The 17,964-nt window shown below is 57.3% G+C and overlaps 1 protein-coding gene across 6 annotated transcripts in view; it reads right to left on the bottom strand.

Moving 5' to 3' along the window:
* Ptpre (protein tyrosine phosphatase receptor type E) overlaps positions 1-17,964 on the bottom strand; it is a 120,145-nt gene that overhangs the window by 4,110 nt on the left and 98,071 nt on the right. For 3 of the 6 annotated variants that reach the window (XM_042701458.1, XM_042701453.1, XM_042701457.1), the window contains 13 exons: positions 16,124-16,200; positions 15,001-15,037; positions 13,421-13,518; positions 10,823-10,942; positions 8,789-8,952; positions 8,098-8,233; positions 7,545-7,694; positions 7,204-7,297; positions 4,442-4,518; positions 3,213-3,347; positions 2,901-3,026; positions 1,959-2,125; positions 326-461 (listed from right to left, as the gene is read on the bottom strand). In XM_042701458.1, the coding sequence (XP_042557392.1) occupies positions 326-461; positions 1,959-2,125; positions 2,901-3,026; positions 3,213-3,347; positions 4,442-4,518; positions 7,204-7,297; positions 7,545-7,694; positions 8,098-8,233; positions 8,789-8,952; positions 10,823-10,942; positions 13,421-13,518; positions 15,001-15,037; positions 16,124-16,200 (1,517 nt within the window). The remainder of the gene's footprint in view (positions 1-325; positions 462-1,958; positions 2,126-2,900; positions 3,027-3,212; positions 3,348-4,441; positions 4,519-7,203; positions 7,298-7,544; positions 7,695-8,097; positions 8,234-8,788; positions 8,953-10,822; positions 10,943-13,420; positions 13,519-15,000; positions 15,038-16,123; positions 16,201-17,964) is intronic. The other 3 variants (XM_042701455.1, XM_042701454.1, XM_042701456.1) reach the window with 3 other exon arrangements.

The raw sequence follows: 17,964 nt of genomic DNA, 5'->3' as shown, positions 1-17,964 counted from the left end.
GGCCCTGAGTTCAAGTTCCAGTTCCAGCATCCAAACAAAAACAAGAAAACAGCAGAACCAACATTTTAAGCTTCAAGACTGCTTAAGAGTGTTTTAAAATAAAGATCCATGCACAGATCTTTCTCTTGGGACTTGCCCTGAGACCCCCACCCCATCAGCCACGGAGGAAGGAAGGGCTCGGTACAGCCCTGTGGAGTCTCGGTGAGGAGTTCTGTCTGGTTTTCTGTCCCACCTCCCACTTACGCTGGAATTCTGGTAATGGAACAGACACACGTATGAGCCAGGCCTGCACTCCACTAGGAAGGCTTGCATCGTTCATCCTTACCAGGGTTTGCACCATGTGTGGTCTCTGCAGCCGTAAGCTCTTCACAGCCTGAAATACATCCAACAGTCCCTCTGCTTTCACTCGCTCCAAAATGTTGCTGAGGGCTATGAACGTGCCCGTGCGCCCGGCTCCCGCGCTGTGGACACAGAGGACGCACTTAGTGAGCAACCACGGTGGCGCCTAGCCTACCCCGCGGGTCAGAACCAAAACAGCTGCAGTCACTAGACCTCTACCAATCACGTGCATGTGACAAGACCCAGCAGACACATACCCCAAAGCGTTTGCCTAATGAGAGTTCCCTGATATGTTCTGAAATGGGTCAGAACCAGCTGGTGGCTTGTAAGCACCATCCCCAAGTGGGGATTCCTGGAGCAGCAGCCTGGCATCACCTGGAGGCTCCTTAGAAGTGTGAGCCCTCAGCAAACCCAGCTTCTTGGGAGGCATAAATAGGATCGCGGTTCAGGCTTGCCCAGACAAAAAGTGTGTGTTTTTAACCTGAAAACTAACTAAAGAAAAAAGAGCCAGAGGTGTGACTCAAGTGGTAGAGCACCTGCCCAATAATTGTGAACCCAAACTTCAGGATCCCGATGAACAAACAAACAAAAGTGACCGCTCCTGGGTCAGGTCCCCAGAGGAAGGACATAGCACTGACCCAGACACAGTGCCAGGTTCTGTCTTCAGCATCTGGTCACCTGCAAAGGGCAATTGAAGACAGGACTGTGGGCACTGACTGCCACGAACTGTCGGGTGGACTTCCAGCGTGGTGGTGGAGTGGGGCTGGCCTCGCTAAGCTCCCAGGGTCCCGGGTGAGAGGCGGGAGGGGCGGGGCTGCCTGGCCCTTCCGGCACCCTCTGGAGAGGCGGGCTGCCCTCCAGCCTCCCACCTGCTGCTGTGACGTGTCTCGGTGTGGGACCCCTGTGCCACATACGAGCTGAACTCACAGCCTACGCCCCACGGGGTAGAGGGCTCGGTTCTAGTTCATTCTAAATGGAAAGGCATCCAGGATTGAAAAGCCCTGGTGTGTGCGCCACCTACTGGCCAGGCTGGGGAGTGCATGCAAGTGCTTTTCCACTCTGGGAAGTCCGGAACCTTCTTAATTAAGCCCCTGAGTAGCAGGTGGGGACTATAGACAGTCACGAAAGGTGGGAGCCCCAGGTGCAGGAACAGAGACAACATCACAGCTTTGGTACTAAATCAGTTCCACCTAAGAATGAAATACCCCGTTACTGCTTGGAAGAGGGTGGGGGCGTGGCCGTGTGGGGTGGGATGGATGGGAGGAGGCCAGGGGCAGGCGGGGCTTCAGATGTGGCTAGATAACCCTGCTTTATGGCCATCCTCCCTGGGTGCTGTCTCTAGGGGTTCCCCAGAGTGCCCTTTGCCCTCCCGCCTGACCTTTGCCCTGGGTGGGGGCATGTATGCCTTAAGCCTGCAGGCAGGAGGGCGTTGGTCCCTTCTGCTTGAGTTGGCATTGACACGGCCCCGTCCTGACTCCTCGCAGGTACTTTCTGCTGGTGATGGGCTGACACGCAGGCACTGGGTGAAGTTGTGTGCAGACACAGAGCACGTAGAAAGGGCGGCATGTGCCCCGCCCTGCCCTGCCATGAGGGGGCGCCCTGGCTGGGAGGGCACTCGCCTGCAGTGCACCGTGATGGGGTGGTTGCCCGTCTGCTGCTGCTGCTTCTGCACGGCCGCGATGAGGTCGATCATGCCCTTGCCCTCCGCGGGGATTCCAATCTCGGGCCAGCCGTGGAAGTGGAACTGGCGCACCACGCGGACCTGCTCTTCCTGGCGGGACAGGGGCTGTGGGAGAGAGACGGAGGTCACAGGCCTCTCCCGCAGCCCAGCCAGGTCTGGGAAGCCCCCCCCCCCCCCCCAGGCCCCTGTGGCCTCCATCCAGGTGGTCTGAGGTAGCCTGGCTAGCAGATGCTGGGCTTGCCTCTGACATGGGGTGGGGGAGGGGACAGGGGCAGGAGATTGGCCTGGGGGCCCTGGGGGCCTCTCCCCCTCAGCGGTTCACAGGATCCCTGGCACCCCGCACCCTGAGAGGCCGGGACCTGCCTTCCCAGGAGAGGCTGGGGTCTGGAGGCTCAGGTAGTTTGCAACTTGCCTTGAAGCGGCAAGCGGATTTCTTGGACTGACCATGGTGTGCTCAGAACCAAGTCCCACTGGTGCCATGTGGCCCCACTGACTGGGAGGCCACAGGCTCTGCAGGGTGAAGGGAGCCCAGGACCCCAGTGGGGAGGGGTGGGGAGGGGAGGGTCCAGGAAGCTTAGAGGAGACCCCAAGAAGCCCCAACGGCTCTACTCGTGTGACCCCCGCTTCCTCCTGCTAAGGTGTTATCTCTGGGGAATGACCTCTCCCCGTCCTCCTCACCGGCCAGCAAGGAGGCAGGTGACCAGGGAAGTCTAGCTTTACAGGAGATGTGTGACGACAACCGCTGGTTTCCATCGGGGACCCCGGAGAGGTGGGGGAGCGAGGCGGTGTCGGGAACGGGGCCCGCTGGGTCACCGTGACGAGCAGAGCCCTGGGCCCGTGCCTCGTGTGCCTGCCAGAGTCTACAGCCCCCGCCGGCTACCTGACAGAAGGTGACCAGGAAGTCCCGCACGCTGATGGCTTCCGACAGGGTGTCGCTCTTGATTTCAATGGTTATTTCTCCGTGAGTAACCGAGCCCTCGGAAGGCCAGTACTGATAGCATTTATCCTGGGGGCGGCGGGTAGGGAAATGAAATTTAAAGCCTTGGTAGTCATTTGCGGCTTGCAGAATTGTTCTCACACCATTGAATACATTTCATGTAGCCAGGAAAATAGCACGAATATTCACAGGGCGGCCCATCAGTGCAGAGAACAGTCTAGAAACAGTACACAGTACACAGCAGCGGGGGCTCACCTGCTCGCGCTCCTGTACCTCGGTCAGCATCACGATCGTGTGGCACTTCCACTCCCACACCATCCTCCAGAAGTCCTCCACTGTGTGTGCCAGCGGACCCTGCGTGGCGATGAAGTAGTCCTTCTGCCGGTAGCCCTGCGGCGGGGACAGAGTGTGGGTCAGTGACTCCCGGGCACTACCGCCTGCCACGGGCTCCGTCTGGGGCAGCCCGAGGCAGGCAGCTCTCCGGTCTCCCCTGACTGACCAGAAGCACTGCTGGCACACATGTGCACACGCCTCCCCTCCCCCACGTATCCGAGAGGCAGGCAGGCTGCCCCTCCTCTGAGCAGGCCCACCTGGGCCTTGAGCCCCTGAGATCATTTCATATGCATATGTATACACACACACGTAAATATATATACATATACATACACATATACATATTTGCTGGTTCTGGGGCTTGAACACTGGGCCTGGGTGCTGTCCCTGAGCTTTTGTGCTCAAGGCTAGTGCTCTACCACTTGAGCCACAGATCCACTCCTGGCCTTCTGAGGTTGGTTCATTGGAGAAAAGAGTCTTAAGGACTTTCCTGCCCAGCTGGCGATCCTCAGATCTCAGCCTCTCAAATGGTTAGGATTACAGGCATGAGCCACTGGTGCTCAGCCTGAGATCATTTCTGAGTGGCGACTAGGAACTCGCTGCCCTCCCCTCCCCCACCGAGGACCCTGAACAGGGCCTTGTGACTCTGGGTTTGACATGCCACTGTGGGCTGACATCCAGGCTTGAGTATGGAGCTGACAGAGTGGCTTCGAACCCCAACTGCTCTGCCACAGCCCACCGAGGGGCAGTCGGTCCAGCTGCCAGCGGGGCTGCTAGCAGGCCCTTGGTGGTAAGGCTCCCTCGCGCCTGATTTTCTGCTGATTGCATGGTGGGTGTAGCACAGAGCAGCCGTGGGCCCAGGCACACATCACACAGGTCAGGTTTCACCCAGGAGAAAGCCCACAGAACGTGATGTATGTACAAGAAGCGCGGTGTGCAGGAGGAGCAGAAGGAAAACCTAACCAGCGACACAGGGCACATCTGTTCCCTACGCCCCAGCTCTGGCTTCCCTTCTCACAAAACACCCAGAGCTGAGGAAGCGTCTTTGGAGATGGGCCAGTTCTTTCTCGGGAGATGAGTTAGCCAAGAGCGGGAAGATGGACAGGAATCACCCTGGGCCACGCAGGTCACCCTGGACGCATAGCACATACGTCGATGAAGGACGCGTTGATGTAGTCCGTGTATTCCTGGCCTCTCTTCATGGACAGGATCACCCGATTAAAGTCATCTGCAAAGAACCATTCCTCAGGGTCAGCAGAGGTGCAGCCCACTGGCTGCACTCTGACCCGGGGCCTGTCGCCTGCCAAAATACAAACTGCCAGCAAATGCAGGGAAGTTTCCATGATCAGTTAAGTTACTAAAGCGGAGCTGCAAATAGGAACATTTCCTTTTTTGGTAGGAAAGCTCTTAAAATAATCCAGTAACTGTTTTGTTTTTCATAAAAAACACTGCATTTAAGGAATGAGAGGAGTTGAGATCTGAGGATCTAGGCTTGAAGCCAACCTGGGCAGACAAATCTGTGAGACTCCAGTTAACCAGCAAAAAGCCAGAAGTAGAGGAATGGCTCAAGTAGTAGAGTGCCAGCCTTGGGTGAAAAAGCTAAGTGAAACAGTGAAGCTTTTAAGTTCAAGCCACATGTGTGTGCATGTGCACACACGCACGCACACGCACGCACACACACACACACACACTGGAATGAAAGGAATGATACCCAGGCAGTACCCTGGGGCCACAGCAGGAAAACACCACCCCAGGCACAGACAGTCAAGGGTCTCAGGGTGGGAGGTGCGCAGCCCTCCAGACCCGTGCGTTCCCCTCAGTACAGCGACCCTGGTCAGAGCAGCCTGTTCACAGCCATTCGGTAGCCATGTGTGCTGGCTGAGCAACAGGCCACAGAACACATCACAGGTGACAATGACACACGTGGATATACAGACTCACTTTGTGTCTGATACAGATGACACACTGTGGTGTAGACACACTGTGTAGATGACACACTGCGTGTGGTGTAGACACACTATGTGTGGTGTAGATGACACACTGTGGTACAGACACACTGTGTGTGTGGTATAGACGACACTGTGTGTGGTACAGACACACCACATGTGGTTTAGACACTGTGTGTGTGGTGTAGACACACTGTGCATGGTGTAGATGACACACTGCGTGTGGTGTAGACACACTGTGGTGTAGATGACACACTGCGTGTGGCATAGACACACTATGTGTGTGGTGTAGATGACACACTGTGTGCAGTATAGATGACACACTGTGTGTGGTGTAGATGATGCACTTCGTGTGGTGTAGATGACATACTGCGTGTGGTGTAGATGACACACTGTGTGTGGCATAGACACACTGTGGTGTAGATGACACACTGTGGTACAGACACACTGTGTGTGTGGTGTAGACACACTGTGCATGGCGTAGATGACACACTGCGTGTGGTGTAGACACACTGCGTGTGTTGTAGATGACACACGGTGTGCAGTATAGATGACACACTGTGTGTGGTGTAGATGATGCACCCTGTGGTGTAGACACACTATGTGTGTGGTGTAGATGACACACTATGTGTGTGGTGTAGATGACACACTGTGTGGTATAGATGACACACTGCGTGTGGTGTAGATGACACACTGTGTGTGGTGTAGATGACACACTGCGTGTGGTGTAGATGACACACTATGTGTGTGGTATAGATGACACACTGCGTGTGGTGTAGATGATGCACTGCGTGTGGTGTAGATGACACACTGTGTGGTATAGATGACACACTGCGTGTGTTGTAGATGACACACTGTGTGTGGTGTAGATGACACACTGCGTGTGGTGTAGATGACACACTATGTGTGTGGTGTAGATGACACACTGTGTGTGGTGTAGATGATGCACTGCGTGTGGTGTAGATGACACACTGCCTGTGGTATAGACACACTGCGTGTGGTGTAGATGACACACTATGTGTGTGGTGTAGATGACATACTGTGTGTGGTATAGATGACACACTGCGTGTGGTGTAGATGACACACTGCCTGTGGTATAGACACACTGCGTGTGGTGTAGATGACACACTGCGTGTGGTATAGACACACTGCGTGTGGTGTAGATGACACACTGCGTGTGGTATAGACACACTGCGTGTGGTGTAGATGACACACTTCGTGTGGTATAGACACACTGCGTGTGGTGTAGATGACACACTGCATGTGGTGTAAATGACACACTGCCTGTGGTAAAGACACACTGCGTGTGGTATAGATGACACACTGCGTGTGGTGTAAATGACACACTGCCTGTGGTATAGACACACTGCGTGTGGTGTAGATGACACACTGCGTGTGGTATAGACACACTGCGTGTGTCACGTAGCCGTGTCCTATATGATGCATGCCAGGCAGTGTCCCACATGCTTCTGCAGCTCACTTCCGCCAGCTTTCTGGGCTGGGTCTTACTGGGTCTTACAGACAGTGGTGTCTGTTCCCTCGACCCCATCTTGGGCCCATGGTTTGGCTCCACAAAGCAAAACCCTGCTGAGTTCACTTCCTGTCTGGCCTAGCTCCTAGCTGGCCGCATGACTTTGGCCATGTTGCTCTCCATCCATGCTTGGGGGAGCACTGAATGGGAGGGGACTGAGGTGCCGGGCCAGGCCTGGGGCAATTCTCTCAGCTTCTACAGGGCCTCGTGTGAGCCACACCCTAGGCTTCAGCCCGACACCAGCAGCAAGGGACTGTCTGCAGCCCCCAGGGGGCTGGGGGCCTGGACCACACAGCTGACCAAACACCCATACGCCTAGAGCAGGCCCGTGGCACTATCCACCTGTCCTTGCTATGGGTTTGCAGCGGTGATCAGAGGTCTCAGCCTCCACCCCCGCCATCGCAACGGCCCAGCCCACACCACGGGGCCGCCTTACAGGGGATGATCTGGATGACTCGAGCCTTCTTCATGTTGGCGGGCAAGTTCCCTGTCCTCATGTTCTCCTTCATGATCCGGACGTTCGTCAGCTTCTAAGACAAGAACACAAGGCCGCAGGTGAGCCTGCAGCCCCCGCTGCTCCTGGGCACAGGTGTGACCGGAAGCACCTGCCGCCTCCTCCAGAAGCCACCTGAGCGATGGGACAGGGACGGCGTCTGTGTGCGCCTACGCCCGCCCGCCCGAGTGCCGCAGGGACGGCTCAGACGGGAGGCTTTGGACACTGCGCTCACCCCTGGCCCTGGGCTGCCTGCCCAGCATGCCCAGGGGGCCTGTGCTCACCCTGAATTCCTCCTCCAGCCCAACCTTGTCGAAGTGGGCGGTGGTGCTGTGCAGCGTCTGCAGGTGGTGCTCCAGTGAGGACACGTCTAGCTCCGTGTCGCCGTAGAGGTAGTACTCCAGCAAGGCCTGGTAGATGAACGTGTACTGCACCTGCAGGGCAGCAGGCCGGAACCTCGACTCTGCCCTGGGCCAGGCCCCCAGGTGGGGGGGGGGGGGGGAGGTGTTCTCTGCTTTGTCCAGTGGAAGGTGAATCAGAGCAAGGGTTGGATTCAAGGTCCCCACGGAAAGATGCCTATAGCAGCTGCTATTTATGGGCTTGCCAGGCACCATCCCGGAGAAAACACCCCCACGGCCTTGAGGATATGAAGGACAATGGCCAGGGGGCCCATGAGGGCCGGAGGGAGGAAGAGGCGGACTAGGAGGGACCCCGGGCCTCCACCAGGCAGGCTCTTTTCCCCCGGGATACCCACCCATGAACACCAGGGCTGCAGGGAGGGAGGAAGACGCCTGGACTGTGCTAGGCCGAGACCCCGGTGGGAGGGGCGGCACTCACATCCGTCTGTACCATCTGAGGCCGCTGGTTGCGGATGCGAGACACAAACTCAAAGACGTCCACCTTCTGTTCCAAATGGATCATGTCCATCATCGCGTCGATCACGATGAAGGTGCCCGTCCGGCCCACGCCCGCACTTTGGAAAGAGAAGGTGCCACTTTGTGAGTCACATTCCCCTCATGTAAATGACAACTCTGGAGAGACGACCCCCCCCCCTCCCCCCCTCACCCCCGTCAGGACCCAGGATGCTGCCTGCACCAATGTGACCTGGTCAACTTGGGTGAACAGGAACAACCCTATGTGGGCCACCAGAGGGCGCTGCAGGCCAAGTAACTGATCCCACCCCACTGGGCTTTGTAGGCAGGTGGATTCCTCCAGCTCCCTCCTGGAAAGTGTGTGGGGGGGGGGAGGGGGCGGGCCTGGGACACACAGAGAACCCCAGGGACTCAGAGGGCCAGGCGGGTGGACCTGCCCAGAGCGGCTCTCCTTTCAAGCAGCTTTAGACCTGGGCTCCCCTCAGATGCCCATGAGGAGGGGTTCTGGGCCAGGGCCTCTGCCAGCTCTTCCCACAGGGCGCTGAGCGGCAGGTGGGGAGCTGTGTGTTTGCGCTTGGGTCCCTCGGTCCACCTCGACACTGCTCCCCTGCCCTTCCCCCCACGAGCAGCACGGTTCCCCCCCCCCCCCCCAGTACCTGCAGTGCACCACGATGGGGCCGGCGTGGGAGGGGTTGAGGGTCCTCACTTTCTTCAGGAACTTCAGCATCCCGATGGGGGTGAAAGGCACTCCGAAGTCCGGCCAGCTGGTGAAGTGCAGCTGGGAGACCAGCCGAGGGGCTTTGCAGCCCTCGGCCAGCTGCTGCGGGAGACACCCCGGAAACATCAGGGGCGGAGCCACCTTCTGCTGCCCCCCCCCAATCCCTAAAAGGCTCGGGGCTGCGGTGCCGGCCGGGCTGAGCGCCACCAGCGTGTGGCCTGGCGCAGCCGCGCAGCGCCCGCAGCCTCGAGTCACACTCAGGCCGGTGAGGAAGGGCTGCCCTCTGCAACCCAGACCCCCCACTCCCGCGCTCCCATAGCAGCCAACAGCAGCTCCCTTCGTGCGGGACAGACAGCGGGTCAGCCCGAGCGCTGGAGACCCTCAGAGCCTCCCTCCACTTCTGGGCCCCACCACCCATGCGCTTCCTGAGAGCTGCCCCAGCCCACCCTCGGAAGCTCTCCACAGTCTCTGTAGGAGCGTGTTTGGGTGTGGTGGGCACATCTGTAATACCAGTACGTGGGAGGCTGAGGCTGGTAGACTGTGAGGGCCCGGCCAGCCCGGGCTACAGCACAGGAACTGAATGAAAACCAAAAAGGAAGGAAAGGCAGGGCGCCGGCGGCTCACGCCTGTCATCCGAGCTACTCAGGAGGCTGAGAGCTGAGGATCACGGTTCAAAGCCAGCCCAGGCAGGGACATCTGTGAGACTTTATCCCCAATAAACCACCAGAAAACCAGAAGTGACGCTGTGGCTCAAGTGGTAGAGCGCTCGCCTTGAGCTGAAGACCTGAGGGACAGCACCCAGGCCCTGAGTTCAAGCCCCATGATTGACCAAAAGAAAAAAAGAAAGAAGGAGGGAAGGAAAGAAGCAATGAGAGAATGAGAGAGGGAAGGAAGGAGGGAGGGAGGGAGGAAATGTGCCAATGTGTGTGTGCCTGTGTGTGTGTGTGCTTGTGCGTGTGTGTGTGCATGTGTGTGTGTGCCTGTGTGTGTGTGTGCGCGTGCGTGTGTGTGTGGCTGTGAACATGTGTTGCCTGTGTATCAGGAAAATAAACCAGTGCAGGATCATAATTCCTTCTGACTTGTGCAGTCCAGGCAGGGATCACACCCCGGACTCGCCAGTGCTGGCAAGTGCTGCCCGTGGAGCCCGCCCAGCCCGGCTTCCCCTCCCGTGTGGCTGCTGGCAGCCTCGGCTCGTTTCCTGTAGCATAATCCCTCCAACCCTCTGCCTTTCATTCCTGACAAATGACCTGCTTTCCCCTTGGCTTTAAAATGTCTCACACTCCTATTCCATCCCGTGTTTATGGGCATTTGTACTGGAGGCTCCCTTCACTCTCTTTGCGGGGAGGAAACCAACATGAAAACACAAAACACAACAAAACAAGGGAGTTTTCAACATAATCTTGAAACTTAAAAAAAAAAAAATCTGTGCATCAGTGGCTCATGCCTAGGATCTTGGCTACGCAGGAGGCTTAGATCTGAGGACCCAGGCTCCAGCCAGCTGCAATTAACCAGCAAAAAGCCAGAAGTGGAGCTGTGGCTCAAGTTGGAGAGCACCATTCTTGAGCAAATGAGATCATGAGGCCCTGAGCTCAAGCCCAAGTACTGGCAAAAACCATATACACAGGTGCACACATGCACACACATGCACACACAGGTGCACACATGTACACATGCACATGCATACACAGGTGCACACATGCCTCCCAGGTCCAGCATAGTGAATGACACCGTGCTACTAGAGGGGCTTGGTCCAGAGCCAGCTTCCTCTGGGGGAGCCCCTACAACCCCTACACTCCTGTTCGTGGGTTCCCAGCCCAGTCCAGCTGGGCACCAAGCTCCGCTTCCCGCCATGGTGTCTCAGTGGGAGCTGTGGACATGCAGTCCAGCCCGCCAGGACGGCCCGGCTTGGACGGCTCTGGACTGGGCCTCCGCAGAGGACGAGGCTCCGTGAGGAGTGCCTGGGGCGGCTCACCGGCTGAACGCAGAACTTGCGGACGGTGTAGTCCACGAGCACCAGGCAGTCTTCCACACACACGCGGATGTTGCCGTAGGTCCAGCAGCCCTGGTCCGGCCAGTACTGGTAGCACTTTTCCTGCAGGGGGCAAGTTACGGACACAGAAAGATGGGTGAGTCTCCACTCCTCCTCCCCTTAGAAACGCGGAAAGGGGGACACTACACACTGCCGCAGCCCGGGGCGCCCCACAGCCCAGTTCCACACCCACCCCTAGCTCCCTCTCTGCGGGCGCCCATGTCCTGCTTAGTGGGTGTGCCCCGCCACGCTGAGCATGCTTACTTTGGAGCTGGGGTACCTCACCCCAAATGACCCTCAGGCTGGAGCAGGGATCGCCCCACACCCTCTAGATATTTACCCCGGTATCCACCCTTGTGCCCACCAGCCCGGCAGCACACGCGCATCGGAGCCAGGCTGCTCAGGGGAGAGGCAGGGTGGCGCTAAGGAGTCCGCTGCCTGCTGACCAGGGCAAGGCCAGAGGGAAAACGTGCACAGTGGCAGCCGTTACAGACAGATCGTTTACTTAGTTATTTACTTAGTTATTTTATCAGTCATGAGACTTGAACTCAGGGCCTAGGCGCTGTCCGAGTTTTTTCATGCAAGGCTAGCACTCTATTGCTTTGAGCCACAGTACCGCTTGTGGCTTTCTGGTGGTTCATTGAAGATAAAGAGTCTCATGGACTTTCCTGCCCAGGCTGGCTTGGAGCCATGATCCTCAGACCTCGGCCTCCTGAGTTGCTGGGATGACAGGCGTGAGCCACCGGTGCCCCGCTGGAATTCTCTCTTTGATTCCTCTGGAATCAAAGCCGAGTGCCAGGGGCCTTGGTTTTCAGGTGGCTTTGGTACCTAACTAGCAGCTGGCGATCCACTAGCCTGGACCCCATGAGCGCTGGGGGCCCCACCTGGGGAGGGAATGCTCTCCCCGCCCTCCGTGGAGAAGTCTCTGGAGTGCTCCCCCCACACCTCTCCCAGTTTATCCCAGAAATTGGAAATGGCACAAAAACATGGCCAGGCCTTCAGGATTAACAGTCAAAAGCATTAGTGCCTGCCAGGATGACCAGAGGGGCCGTCTCCTGCAGCCAGAAGAACCTGCCCTGGGGACCCCTCCCACCGGCCTGCCGTGAGCCTTGGGGCGGGGGAGCTCGGAGTTCGGGGCGCCTGCACCCCGGCCTCCCTCAGGTTACGCGATGCCAGCTGCATTTCATAACGAGCTGCCGGGGATGTGGGCGCTGCAGAGCACGCGGGAGAGGCCGCCGCCGAGAAAGAGGAAGTCGCTTAAGAAATGATTTCGTCGGAAAGGGTGGACACCAAGAGCACGGACAGGCAGCCCTGAGTCACGGGGGGAGACACGCAGTGGGGTGTGGGGGTGGGGGGCTGGGAGGACGTGGAGGCGATGCCGGGCCGCGCGTGACCGCGAGGCGGGCCTGGCGCCTGGCGCTGGCCTCGCCGCGCCTCAAGCTTGCAGACGCCCTCGGGGACGCCCGGAGCACAGCTTTCCTACAGCCGTGCTGGCAGGGGAGGGGCGGGGACACGGTGGCATAGGCCTCCGTCACTCTTTCCATTGGTGACCAAGGAATGAAGGCAGGGATCGCACGGTGAGGCGATCTGGCCCCGAGAAACCCAAACTGCACGCCCACCTTGCTCGGGACCAGGAGGTAGAATTTGCACCCGGAGCCTTGCTGCTGTGGGGCCCGCGTGTCAGGGGGCACAGGTGCTGCCAGCCGCCCTGGCTAGCTCCAGGGCAAGGGCTGGGCAGGCAGCTACTTCCTATCAAGTGGGAGCTTTCATGCTGGAACATGCTAGAAGCACGCTTTCCTAACTGGGTTGCCCCATCTGAGGAAGCCTGCCATGGGCTCCCAATTTGCCTTTCATTCGAAGACCCAGCTCCTTGTTTATGGCGGCTCTGCCAGGGCTGCCCCCTGCCAGTCGCAGCCCAGCTCCATCCCGGCCCCCAGCCCCCAGCAGGGCAGAGGCCGCGGCAGTGCGAGGCGTGGAAGCATCCTGAGGGCTCTCGGTTGTGACTGCCATTTGGTGCGCCCGCGCACAGCGATCCTCCTGTGTGTCTAGTTGCTCAGGTGCATCCCGTGAGCGTGGACGGTACGTGTGAAGTCATGGCTCACACCTGTGATCCTAGCCACTCGGGAGGCTGAGATCTGTGGACCATGCTGAGTGTGAAGTCGGGTTCATGGTGTGTCTAGTTGCTCAGGTGCATCCCGTGAGCGTGGACGGTACGCATGAAGTCATGGCTCACACTGTGATCCTAGCCACTCGGGAGGTTGAGATCTGTGGACCATGCTGAGTGGGAAGTCGGGTTCATCCGTCGCTGGGCCCACTCCAATCTGTGCCCCACACAGTGTAAACCCCTACCCCGAAGTCGCCACAAGCGGCGGGCCGGCTTCCTCAGAGCTCCAGATCGGGAGCTGAGGATCCAGGAACACAGAAAACAGACCGACTTCCAGGCACAGTGCTGCAGGGCATGGGGGCCGAGTACAGGAAGGGCTTGGACGGGATGGGGCTAGCCCCGAGGGCTTCCAGGCAGGGTGGGGGCCGACCGCTCACCTCCTTCCTCTCCTTCAGGTTGGTCAACATGACGATGGTGGCTGACTTCTGCTCCCACACCATCCTCCAGAAGTCATTCACCGTCTCCTGCTTAGGTCCTGCAGGCAGACAAGAGGGCCAGGGTCACGGACTCGGGGAGTGGAGTCAGAGCCTCGGCCCAGCACCCAGCCTGGGCGGCCGTTTACCTTCCCTGAGGCTCTGGGTGGGTCTGGCTTGGAGCCCAGCTCTGCACGGTTCACGTGTGGATGAAGAGCTCCACGAGTGACGGGGGGGGGGGGGGGGGGGGGGGGAGAGGGGGGGGGGCCTTTGGGATCGTTTGTGTGTGTGTGTGTGTGTGTGTGTGAGAGAGAGAGAGATGATTCACTCCGTGTCTACAGCCCTATCCTTATCAAACTCTCAATCTCTCAGCTTAGAGCTATCCAATAGAGTGGGAGCTGATGTCCCCGGGAGAAACCTGAAGACAAGAGCATCATCATTACTCCAAGAAAGTCCTGGCCCTGGTTCACTTCCTGCCTGGATGAATACAACACAGCTCCTGGAACAGCAGCAGTCATTTTGTGACCCTGTTGCAGAGGGTCACGGGACAGGCCTGGGGCTGCTGTGGCAGCCTTGGGCTGCCTTCCCCTGGATGCCGGTCCGCGTCAGCTGATGGTGGGCTGGGCTGAAGTACCCTGACGCCCTCCCGTCTGTGCACGCACATGGACGGTAGCTCCTCGTTATTTCCCAGGAAATCTGGATTTGTGAGCTGCTGGCTACTGTGGCAGGCACTGGATGGGGGAACTCACTTACAGACTTGGGGTCTCAGAGGAGGAAGGGGGAGCTCTGAGTTTGGCCACACTGCTCCCCAGCTGTGCATAGCACTGGCTCCTGGCCGCATGGGCCGGGAGGCTGGAGCTAGGTGAGGGGTCCGTGTGCCAGGTTAAGGATGTTTTCACAGCTGAAGCATCTGGGCAATGATCTTGGTCTAAAAAGCTACTCATTCCCTCACCCCTAAACTTGAGAGTCCCGTGGAGCTCAGCGGCTGAGAGCAGCAAGGTTGTGTGTTGAATGCAAACCTCAGGATGCCAGACTTGGAGACGGAGGGAGCTGCTGTTCCTGCGTGTGTTCATGTCTGGCTGTGTGTATCCATTGTGTGCACAGAGAGCCAGAGTGTGATGCGATATAACAGACACAGAAACACACACATGTGAAACTCCAGCACAATGCCTGTCATCCCAGCTACTTGGGAGCAGGGATTGGGAGAATCACAGGCCAAGGCCAGCCCAGGCAGAAAGGCAAAACACCATCTCAATCAACAGCTGGAGGCAGTAGTTTGCAACTACCATTCTAGCTACATGGGTATCATAAATAGGAAGATTACATTCCAGGGCACCCATGTAAGTCCTTAGTGACAAAATAAAGGCAAAAGGCCTACGGTTGTGGCTTGAGTGGTAAAGCACCTGCCTAGTAAGTGCAAAGTCCTGAGTTTAACACCCATTCTCATAAACAACCCAATGTAAGTTATTGGCATTGTTGGTATATAGATATCCACATTACTTTATAAAAATACCACTTAGACACTAGCTTAATAAAAGGCTTACCTTGAGCTGCTATGAATTTATTCTTTTCTTTGTAACCCTAGGAAAATAAAAATAAGAGTTATATAATTATCTTTGGGGGGCTGGGAAGGTGGTTCAGTGGTAGAGTGCTTGTCTCACATGCATGAGGCCCTGGGTTCGATTCCTCAGCACCACATAAGCAGAAAAAGCAGGAAGTGGTGTTGTGGCCCAAGTGGTAGAGCGCTAGCCTTGAGCTGAAGAGCTGAGGGACAGTACCCAGGCCCAGGGTTCAAGCCCCATGACTGACAAAAATCAATCAATCAATCAATCAATAAAATTATCTTTGGCTGGGCACCAGTGGCTCATACCTGTAATCCTGGCTACTCTGGGGGCTGGGATCTGAGGATCATGATTTGGAGTCAGGCTGGGCAGGAAAGTCCATGCAACTCTTATCTCAAAGGAACCACCAAAAAGCCAGAAGTGGAGCTGTGGCTCCAGTGGTCGAGTGCTAGCCTTGAGTAAAAATAATCTCAGAGATAGTACCCAGGTCCCAGGTTCAAGCCCCAGGACCAACACAAAAAATTACCTTGATGAGATATTTTTCTTGTTAGGAAAGAAATATATGTTCACCCAGAGAGTTTGGAGCACAAGAAAAAAAAAGAAAGAAAGAAGGTAGGAAACTAGCAATGACAGAAAGGACAAATGCTATGTTCATATATCCCTGCTCTGGTGTTTTTGTGTATGAAAGAACTTTCCCACTGGGAGAGGGCATGGAAAGGCGTGACATTGTCCAAGAAGAAATTCACTCATGACTTGGCTTATGTAACTATAATCCCTGTATATAACACCTTTATAATAACAAATGAAAAATACAGATTAAAAAAAGAGCGTTTCCCATGCACACACAAAAAGGCACAAAACACATATTTTTAGTCAGGCTAATGTACAAATCTTTACATTTTAAATGAGAAATTGATGGCTTCCGTAAGTGATCTTCTAAAGACCAACTAGATGAGGTGTTAAGAGGCGCTCCCTACATACATATGGCTTGGCTTGACCACAATTATAGAAGTGGTGAACGCGTTTCTGCAGTTCTGATCACCCCGGAGCCCTCCCTGCCCCAAGCAGCAGCTCTGACCCGGCTGGGGACAGAAGGCCAACTTACGTCTATGTAGGAAGCGTTGATGTAGTCTGAGCAGGGAACCCCATCAACCTGGCTCAAAATCACCCGGAAGCGGTCATCTGAAAAGGAGGAGACAAACCCTCGTGGGTGAAGGGATGGAGGAGGGACGGCAGGCCAGGTCTCTCTTCACCGGCACTACTGACCACTAGAACAGACGTTGTGCAAAGGCCCTGTTTCACTGAGCTGCGACCCACCTGTACCACGGCCACTGGACAGCCACCGACCCGCCCGCACCACAGCCACGGGACGGCCACAGCTAGGGCTTCAGCTCCCAGCATGCCGCCTCTGAGCGACCACAGCACAGACCCTGAGGGTCTGTGTTCAAGACGCCTCGTGTGGTGTGTAGATGTGGGGGAGGTGTGCACAGCATCGAGGTGTGTCCTGAGGAGCTGCTGTGTGTATTGTGGTGAGTTACGTGAGGGGTGCTGCAGCATGTGCTGTGGTTTGAGGTGCGTGCTGTCTGTGCTGGGCCCGGTGTGGATGTGCTGTGTGAACTGTGTGTGGTGTGGTAGGCTGCGCATGTTGTATGGTGTAGGTGCGTGTTGCGTGTGTTCGGTGGGACATGCCTGCTCATGGCGAGGCGGGTTGTGTGTGTTATGTGGTGTAAGTAGGTGTCATGGGTTATGTGGTACCTATGTGTGCGTGGTGTGCTGTGTGGAATGCATGTGTGCCTGGTGTACGATGCACACACAGGTGTGTTCAGACATGCATGATGCGTGTGCAGCAGGGCTTTGGCAGGGTCTGTGCTGGGCCCTCTGTGACCTGGGCCTCCCTGGCCTTCCATCCATAAAAGCCATGGGAAAGCCCCTCCTCCTCCCCGCCCCCCAAAGCTCCCTGTCCCCACCCTGGCCCCAGCGCAGCAGGACTCCGCAGAAGGAGACCCAGGGCTGGCCGGGCTGGCTGTGTGCCTGAGCTGTTCCCTCCTTCAGAGAGGGGCTGATTCCAGGGCCCCAAAGGCAAGGTGGCAGGTCCTCCAGGGCAGAGGGAGCTGCTGCCTGCCTTCAGCCCTGGTGGGTACTCCCAGCCCAGGGCAGCGCTGCCTTGGACGTCTCCAGAGCCGCCCGTATGGCAGGGGCTCTGTGCCACTCCCTGCCTTGTCAGAGTCCCGCCCCTCCTGTCCTGTCTGCTGTCTGGCTGTCTGCGCCGGGGCTGGGCCTCATCCTCAAGGCTGCTGGTCTGTCTGGGCCCCTGGCTGAGCCGCATCTGTCCTGCTTGGAGTGGGGTCAGTCACAGCTCCCACGGGGTGGGCCAGTGGCTGATCCCAAACCTACAGCCGGCGGGAGGACCCCATGGCAGAAACAGCCCTGGCTGGCTGAGCACCTGCCAGGCTGGCGGAAGAAAATTTGGAATGACTTCTATTTTGAGGACAGCTAGAAAATCACAGCGGGGGGAAAAACAGCCTCTGGTTAGACTGAGAGGCTGGCAGTAAGTGCTTCATGAGCATGTGTGTGCCTGTGTGCATGTGTATGCGTGCATGTGTGCATGTGCACGTGTGTGTTCATTCTAAAATGTCACCACCTCCCAAACGTCCTTTCCTGCAGTTCCCGCCGCGGGCACTCTCCTCTCCAGCACCGACGCGGCTGAGATGGTCGGGAGCTTCTTAGGAATGCGGCATGGGTCACTAGCTCGTGTCTTAATGTCCAGCCTGACCTCCTGTTCCCTGGGCGGCCGGGATGCAGCTTTGACCCAACTGCCCGGTGCAATCAGACCTGCTTCTTCCTCAGCCCCAACCCACCACGGGCCCCAAACCGACCCCCTGCCACCCCGTACATACCCCCGGGGCCTGGAGGGACCCCACCCATGCGGGCAAGCGCTGTGAGCCC

Source organism: Dipodomys spectabilis, unplaced genomic scaffold, assembly GCF_019054845.1.
Source record: "Dipodomys spectabilis isolate Male_0828 unplaced genomic scaffold, ASM1905484v1 ptg000289l, whole genome shotgun sequence".
In the NCBI taxonomy this organism is placed as follows: domain Eukaryota; kingdom Metazoa; phylum Chordata; class Mammalia; order Rodentia; family Heteromyidae; genus Dipodomys; species Dipodomys spectabilis.
Note: the sequence above shows the minus strand (reverse complement) of the source record. Positions and strands in the feature narration are given on the sequence as shown.